Source organism: Dermacentor variabilis, chromosome 6, assembly GCF_050947875.1.
Source record: "Dermacentor variabilis isolate Ectoservices chromosome 6, ASM5094787v1, whole genome shotgun sequence".
NCBI classification, from domain to species: Eukaryota; Metazoa; Arthropoda; class Arachnida; order Ixodida; family Ixodidae; genus Dermacentor; species Dermacentor variabilis.
This window is the reverse complement of record NC_134573.1, coordinates 155,334,224-155,342,954: the sequence shown is the minus strand read 5'-3', so window position 1 is coordinate 155,342,954 and position 8,731 is coordinate 155,334,224. Positions and strand designations below refer to the sequence as shown.

At 45.9% G+C, this 8,731-nt stretch overlaps 1 protein-coding gene across 1 annotated transcript; it reads right to left on the bottom strand.

The window, feature by feature from the left end:
- Positions 1 to 319: 319 nt before the first annotated feature.
- LOC142584414 (uncharacterized) lies at positions 320 to 5,760 on the bottom strand. Its single transcript, XM_075694562.1, has 4 exons — positions 5,514 to 5,760; positions 4,475 to 4,824; positions 2,220 to 2,561; positions 320 to 502 (listed from the first exon to the last, which is right to left on the bottom strand). Exons 1-4 carry the CDS (start codon positions 5,677 to 5,679, stop codon positions 413 to 415), a joined length of 948 nt encoding a protein of 315 aa, XP_075550677.1. The 5' UTR covers positions 5,680 to 5,760; the 3' UTR covers positions 320 to 412.
- Positions 5,761 to 8,731: the final 2,971 nt, after the last annotated feature.

The following is an 8,731-nucleotide window of genomic DNA, read 5'->3' as shown; positions in this document are numbered from 1 at the left end:
AAATTTTTGTAGTATTTCTCTCCATCTCAACTTGAAATATTTAAGGGGCTTCGGTTCTGCATCGAATTACTGCTTTTTTTTTAATAATATAGTAAAATCAATATTGCGTGTTGCCAATAAAAGTAAAACTTTTTTATGTGCCTGAATAAAATAAGGATCTCTCTTCAAATGCGTAGTGTGTCCACTGGACACACTACGCATGGCTGCAATAACAGGCGAATAAATTGTCGTCGTCAACATTGGCACATCTGACTTGAAAAACAAAGGTTTTAAAACGTGGAATTCGCCCCCCCCGTCTTTTTTTTTACATTTATAATGCGTGGTTCATTTGCACGTTATACACTTAGTTCGGTAGATTAGCAAACCACAGTTCAAAGGAGCGCCGGATGTTTGTCCTTCCATGTGTCCCGGTCTAAGAGAAATCTTGGTTGAAGCCGGCTTCCGCTATAGTTTTGCGCCGGGACATTTGCTGCTGCGGACGCTTCTGCTTAGCCGCCTCTTCCTGCGTTCAAATAAATGATGACTGATGTTAACAGTCAGCGATCATTTACTACACCTTAAAGTGACGTTCAGCTGACATCAAACGGTAATCACACACATACATGAACCAGGCACCCAGCACGTGTCACCATGAACCTGCGCGTGATTTCGTCGGCAAAAATCGCGGCACGAAGTTCAATGAAAACCAAACATAACGTTCCGCAAGATTCCAGTATTGCATTTAGGAATAAGTGGCGTGACCCCGTAGCATTCTGTAACAAGATTTCTTCGATCGAAGTAAGAAAAATTGTAAGTACAAGAAAAGACATTATACTACGAATCCAACGCAATCATGCAAATATACAATATAGCACGTGATGAGTGAAATTTTGTCACATTTTCGGTTTATGTAGACTGCGATATGGTGTTGCGCTGCTAAGCGCGAGGTCGCGGGATCAAATCCCGACCGCGGCGGTCTCATTTCGATGGAGGCGAAATGCAAAAACGCCCCTGTCCCGTGTATAGTGGGTGCCCGTTAAAGATCCCCCGGTGGTGAAAATTTATCCCGAGTCCCCCACTACGGCGTGCCTCGTAATCAGATACCGCTTTTGGCACGTAAAACCCCAGAATTCATTCAAACACAAGTTCACATGGCCTAACAGTATGCGACGCCGACACAGCAGCGAATTGTAGGCTAATGCGATGTTTTGCCACTGGTGAAGGAAGCGCTCTGAGGCGTAGAAAGCTTCGCTCAGAGAAGAAAAGAAATAACGTTCCTAATTGCGCAGTTCACAACCGCAACACTCCGCTACGATTAAGTCATATACTCTGCGAGTACACGCGTATATTGGTTTCCCAATATAGGATTCACGTTACAACATAAATACGCTTGTGTCGTCAGCCAGCCTGCGAGGTGGAAGTTGACGTTAGGTGGGCACTAAACGTATGCCATCTGAATAAATGGCTCTCTACTCATGTGGGTGCATATACATAACTATACATAAATTTTTTTTCGCCACCTCTCATCCTGGCCAAAGTGCCCAAGTGCCATCATGCCAAAGTGGTTCTATACTACCAGACGCACCGTATATTCATTTCAGACAATAGATAAAGCTCAGGTATATCATCAGCTTTCATGTAGCTTCTTATTACCGACTCATATGCTACGAGCTTAAGAAACCATGTTTTCTTGAAGCAAACCACTGTTTGGAGCCACGGCTCGGCACCATGTTGTCGCACCATGGTTTGATGCTAAAAACAGCATCTCCATGCGCATTGACAAGGTATCCGTCTTCTGGTATTATTGTAAAAGCCTGTGTTGTTTGCCTAAACACAAAGAACATGTAGCATCGTGTGGTAGGTTGACATGTTAACCCTGCATCGCGGATTTTTACGACACAGAGCGGTATTCGATGCTCTTTTCACGAATGTCTTTCGTCATCTGTGCCAACACGAATGCCCACATCGAATCCGCGCCAATTTTCTCGAAACCTGATGGCACGAGTGCGACTAAATAAGTTTCACAGAGTTCTGCGAGCGTGTTACTCCAAATCCTGGCAGAATATCATCATCATCATCATCAGCCTGGTTACGCCCACTGCAGGGCAAAGGCCTCTCCCATACTTCTCCAACAACCCCGGCAGAATATATTACGCAACAATTTCCTAGGCAATTTCGAAAACGATCGAATTTCGATGCGTGCCACCGTGACGTATAGAAAGCCTCGTACGCGGATATACCTGTTTCTTCAGCTGCTCCTGCCTCTGCATCTCGCGAGCTTTCTCGCGTCGAGCCCGCTCCTTGGCGCGTTCTTTCTTCCTCTTCTTCTTTTCCTTCTTCTCCTTTTTCTTGTCCTTCTTCCGTTCCTTGGCCGACTCCCTGTCTTCTTCACTCGAGTCGTCGTCATCGTCGTAGGCGCCGTCCATGGTGCTGAACTGGCGCATCATCGCCATGATTGCCATAACTTCAGGGACACTCGCCGACTGCTGCTGTTGTGGGGGAGGCATAGGTTGAGGCGGAGGGGGAAGTGTAGGAGGGGGCTGTGGGTACGTGGGTCCCTGGGGAGCGATGACGATCGGACCCTGGAGAAGACAATCTCGCCGTGAAAAACACTGGCGTTAACGTCTTTAATGCACGCCAAAGGAAATACTAAAGTGAATCACTAAATCACTATAGGCTGATAACTACGAAAGCTCTAATTTTGCTAATTTCGCAATACGAAGGTAGTTATTCGAAGAGAAAATCAAGGTCGAGATTTCATTCATTGGTGAACTTCTGCGCTAGGACCTCGCGCCGGGACGTCATTGTGACGTCATTGATTTCAAAGTATTTTTTTTTCGTACTTAGGCCGCGTCGAGACTCAAGTCGGTCGTTTTTGATAGTTGCCGTTTTGAATTTTTGGCTCCTTTATGACACAATGCAGCTACGTTTTACTAATGAACAATTATGTAGGCCCTAGCAGACGCCGTTGGAATTCATGACGTCATGAAAATTGTTGCGGGAACTTCAAGGTGGCGTCGCCACCTGTCTTCCCATCTTCGCCCCTTTTCTGGCTCACGAAGCCTCATTTCGCTGAAATCGTGCCGTTTTTTTGGTATTGTAGAAGGGTAATTTATTTTTGCGGGTGAAACCATTTTTCTGTTTGGTGTCTCTTTAGAGGAGTATTGCAAGGATATCTTCGGATCTTTATATTTTGTGCTAAATTAAGGTCCGGCACCACGAAACCCGACGAAAAGAACATCAGAGTGAAACAAATAGCTTAATCGCTCTTACACAGACAGATTCGATTTCCTATCCAAGGAAGTAACCACGTAGAGACTTCCTGACGCAGAAAGTGGTCAAGTGAAAGCAGGACATTGCAACTTTTTGACACTCACTCGAGCTCGCTCGCTAGTCTGCTAAGCTGCTACATCGGATCTCACAAGTAGCAGCGAAGGCGGCGACCGCACGAGCCGGCGCTGGTGCCAAGGCATCGTGATATCCTGCTGCCACGTGATCACATACTGTGTCGTGGGGTCCCGACACTGTCACCTCCTAGGAAACAAAACCGAAATTTGCTGAGGAAAAGCTATTATAATTACTTATTTGGGGATTTCTGCGATGTTCGAGTATCTTTTCTAGCATTTAAAGGTCGGGAACCTTCATTGAACGCAATAAAGTGAAGAGTTCGAAATATCGTGCCAGTGCTGTTTTAAGGAATCTTGACGACCTTAGCTCGTCATAAACTATTTTCGCTTGTTGGCTTATGACGCGCTCACATCGTCATGGCTATTTCGCAATTTTTCAATGGCTTGTTGCCTGCAAATGTAATGGTATCTATTTATTCATTTATTTCACGACGCCGATGCCGGTAGATATTATATCATTATCGCTTTTATTGAAATTGATTCTCCACACTATTTGCAGTCATATTTCTCAGCTGCAACCTTGTTATTAAACATATTAAAGCATACCTGTATCCACCTTTTCCTCACTCAAGCGTCGTGTACGTCTGTACTTAGGAGGTTAAAAACAGTACGTGGCCAAATGCGGGGCAGTCAGCCAGAAGAAGTTAAAGTAAAACCTGGCGTGGAGATTGCGACGGAAGCTTAATAAAAGAAAAGCGGTTCGCAGAAGAAAAAGAAAAAAGTGTAAGCACCACCCCGTAATACCAAGCCACCTTCCACTATATTGCTAAGAAATATTTCGCCCACTTTGCAGTGTTACGGGCGCTTACACTTACACCTATTACCGCACGACCAGGCTTGAACAAAGCGGACCAATGCGCAGGCAAGAAAGACGTTTAAGCGCCTACCGTCATCCGACGCTGTTTCGTAGTTCATTCTACGCCTATGCAGTTTTACAATCCCGCTTGTGCGTGTAGTTTGCCTGTTTTCCTTGCGTCCCATTTGGTTGCGCTACAACACCGCATTATTGCAGTAAAGAGGGGAAATTTTAGCCTTTCATGGTTTCCACTGCCAACGAAGCTCTTTGAAGTACAACAAAAACTGCCCACCTGAGATGAGCTGCCAGCGGACGCCGGCGACGGTATCGGCATCGGCATGGGCATCGGTATCGGTATGGGTACAATTGTGGGCGCTGAAGAGCCACCGGAGCCACCCGAAGTGGGCAGTATGATGAGAGGCGCCGGATGTTGCTGCCGCTCAGCTACCGCTTGTTGAGTCGCGGTGGCCAGGTTCATCGGCGGTGGCATATAGGGAGGCAGGGGTTCGCCTGGTGCCAGCGGAATAGGTTCCCCAGCTACCATGGCCGGCATACCAGGAACGCGAATGATGGCGCCCGTGGGGAATGGCCTCGAACCCAAAGGTAGGAAAGGTGGCAGGTTGGGCAGGAAGATAGAGGGACCTGCGTTTATTGCATTCATGACCACAAAGTGGATACAAAATTAACACCCTCTGCGCGGTCAGCACCAAGTTCGCACCAATAAACGGTCCCTCCGCTTTGTGATCAAATAAACTTCAGCTTTTAGCTTCGACACCCCCCCGTGCTACGCTAAAGAAAAAAATTAACTGGCTAATGTTTTGGTCTCTCACTCGGTGCAGACGGCACATAAACGCTTCCTTATAGTAGTATACTTGAAAGAGAGCTGGCTATTGTATTCAGCGCGGTTACCAGTGACCCCCCCCCATTCACAACTGATTTATTGGTTGGCACAACTTGGTGATAATGGTAAATCGCATATCGACTTCGTTATCTTCATCGGCCCATATTGCCTCGCACGGCAGCACAAAGGCCTCTTCCTGCGATCTCCTATTACCCCTTTCGTGTGAGCCGACCCCGTGCTAACGCTAGAAAAATTCGTAAATCCCGGACACTAGATAATTCTCTGCTCTCCTCGAACACATTCCGGTTCCTTTGTCACCAATTCTGCTACTATACCTCTAAATATATCCCACATGCGTTGCGTGACCTGCCCAATACCACGGCTTCATTTTAATCTCGACTATTATATCAGTAGCACGCGCTTCCTTTCTAATTCACACCACCTTCAAATCATCCTATCTGCACTAAAAGAATAAGCTAGGAAATCCTACCTCCGCCTTGAGAAACGTTCCGCCTGTCGGGAGTGGCGAGAACGTGTGGGGCACTGCTCAGCATCGCAGGCCGTCGTCTTGGAGTTGGGAACTGAGGGCCTCCCCTGTAGAACCCCGTAGACGGTGGTGGCGGCCCGTAAAACGGCATTCGAGGAGGTCGTGACATCGTGACCACACCCACGGGAAAACCGTAAGTCTGTGCCCAGGGGGAAAAAGAAATCTTTGATATCTTTATCGGGACCTCAGAAAAGCGACTATGGCAGCGCCCCGTTCCGGTCTTCTTCTTCCTCGTCTTCTGTCTCTCGCAGTAACAATGATTTGAAGGAAAAGTAGCCAACACACGGTAATTCTAGGTAAAATTTTCATCGCAACGACCATGGAGAATCGCACTAGCAGGCAAATTGTGTTCACAATGGGCCTTGTGAATAGCGATTGCAAAGGCGTGTTCTAGCGGTAGTTGCGTGGGCTAGTAGTCACAGCCCTTTCTTATACTTGTTTCGCTTTTGTCTTGCTGTTTTTAGCGGTCCACTTTTTATTACGTTTACTTTCTGCCAAGAACTACGCTGTAGATGGTGTGCTTACGTTACGAAATGGCTGAGCCACAAACTTTGTCGCTACCATACTTTTTAAAATATTTTATTGGCAAGGAGTATGAATGAGTAAAACGAAAATCAAGAAAATTAAGGCGGATATATTCTGCCAATGGCAACTCTGAAGTATTGGAGGGGTATTGAGGAACGAAACGAAAAAAATATAAAAAATAATCAAGTAGTGCGCACATATAGACAGGTTCATGGTGATATTGCCGGTTAGGTTCCGCGGTACGAAAGCGCTCGAAATATTTCCTTTAAGACTGCCGGCCTTAATGAGACTTGATAAACACTTTAAGTGTATGTGCAATACCTTGTGGATGTATGTGTCCTTTGTGTTTGTATATTCACCACGTGAATATAATGTTCTTCACCCAACACCGGAAGTAGCATGCCAGGAAGTCGAACAGGCAAACCATCTCTAGCTTTACTTTAAAGACAGCATGTCTCTCCAACGACGACTGTGATGACATGTCTGCACCACACATTCCCTAAAAAAATTAGACTTCTTAAGCTCTTTAGTATGTAGATGTCGCGCGTCCTCAAAGATCAACAGCTTTCCGAGTAGAGAAACGGAAACTGACAGCCTATGATATATAATTTATTGAATCATAGGACATATTTAATGCATAAGAATATACGGAAGCACTGAACACGAGTTTTATTACTGACACTCAAATGCTGAATTTTCAGACAAGGGGCCCTATAACGTAAAACTATTCCAATATGTTTCTATTCCAATCTCCTGACGTCAACTTTGCGTAACCACCAACGCAAGCACCGGGCGGTCACCCGCAGGGTTGTCTGAACAGACCTATCAAACACTCTCCTCGTTCATAGGAGGTCACTTTTGTTTGCTTGAAAAACGAATAACATTGCCTACACTGAGCGGCTTGACGTATCTAATTGGCTGGAAAGAGGCGAGGAGAACGCTCAAGTGGAGAGGGATTCGATGGGGCCGAGCCACTGCACTGAAAGTCGATAACCGGATGAAGAGGGTGGTGCCGGCGTCTACGATTGGTCGGCTTTCCCTTACTTAGCTTGCGGTGGCTGGTCGAAAATCGCGGCGGCATGCAACGGAAGCTCAAGAATGACGCTAAAACGGACCCTCAGCAAAGAAGACTTGGCAGAATGAGGGGGTAAACGTGCCGAAAGTGCTCGAAAACGTTACACGGCCACGCAAGAAGTTTTATTATACGCAAATACACCCATGCTCTCCGGCAGGTGCGAGTAGCCAGCGTCTGAGCGATCGGCGGCAGCCATCTTCTATTCCTTTCGGAACGGGGAAGCATGCGGCTATTCCGAAGAAAAGTCAGTTTTGTTCGGCATATTAATGAATCGTTATCGCGTACACGTCACTTTGACGCGGTGAGTTCTTGCAGTTTTGTGACGTCGCGTGACAGGCAGGTGAAGTGGGTGCAGCCCGAAAACATTTTACCAATAGCCGAGGGCTAATGGCGAAAAGGGGTCGAATCAGAAATAACTTTTTTCTGTCAAATCATGCATAATCAGTGTGTACACATCATATCAGATGGGGAGGTATCGTGGTTTTCGTGACGTCGCGTGACAGACAGGTGAAGTGGGGATGGTCGAAAAAAGGTTTTGACCAATCGTGGAGGGCTTATAGCAGAATTGGAATAGAAAAGTTTGGAATAGTTTTACGTTATAGCACCCCAGGCCCAAAACAGCAGCGCAAAAAAATGTAGAAAAAAAGAACAGGCGAACAACAACAACAACAAGAAAACCACTGTACCCGCGCGCATAGCGAAAAGAAAGAAAGTTCGGACGCATGTTACACTACCGTTACACGTGAAAACTAAAGCCCGCTGCACGCGTTGTAGGGCATGAAGTTGTAGGATGGGAGGGGTCAGACTGCGTGCATGGCATAACGAACCGCGGTGTGAAGTAAAGGTATGGCGCTATAGGTCGACCTCCTCAACGACACATGCGAGTACTAATTACCTACCTAACGGTTGTTTCTTTCTTTCTTTCTTTCTTTCTTTCTTTCTTTCTTTCTTTCTTTCTTTCTTTCTTTCTTCATTCGTTCATATTCAGACGTTGCATCTTTTTTTGCTTACGGGGGTATGAACCATTCCTGATGATGATGCTTTTTTCCTCGTTGGGCTAGACGCCGCTTTTTTGCGGGTATCAGAACGAGCCACTTAAGGCTTTCGCCTTGAAAGCATTAGCGATAAGGAAGTTATTGGGCTATCGTTTCTCAGCAATCGCAGCAGCGGCAGAAAGGTGTCGATGATAAAGCGTTCTTGATTACAAATTTGGCCCGAAAACGTGGAAGCGCAGCGTGAGAAGGAGAAATATCGGTATGGCAACAGTAATATTAGAGGCCGGTCTTCTTAGGGATGTGGCACATGCGCATTGTGGGTAAAAAAAGAAAACATATGCAGGAAAAACGCTAGCAGGAATATATTTTATTTTATTTATTTATATATACTGCGATATTAAACAAGATCTTAGCAGCGTGTTACACAAGTAAGTTTACAATACAGAATAAATACAAATATGGGGAACTGCAGTAAAAAAATTCTTCACACAAGTGCTTCACACAGGCGCAAAAAACAGGCGCAAGAACAAACGCTTCAAAGTTACTTCAGCGATCTTTCCCAATCA

Excerpts from the sequence above, each read along its gene's own strand:
- LOC142584414 (XM_075694562.1), bottom strand. The coding sequence starts at position 5,679 with ATGTCACGACCTCCTCGAATGCCGTTTTACGGGCCGCCACCACCGTCT. Across the intron at positions 4,825-5,513 it reads GAACGTTTCTCAAGGCGGAG|GTCCCTCTATCTTCCTGCCC; the intron begins GTAGGATTTCCT and ends CAATAAACGCAG. Across the intron at positions 2,562-4,474 it reads CCGCTGGCAGCTCATCTCAG|GGTCCGATCGTCATCGCTCC; the intron begins GTGGGCAGTTTT and ends TGTCTTCTCCAG.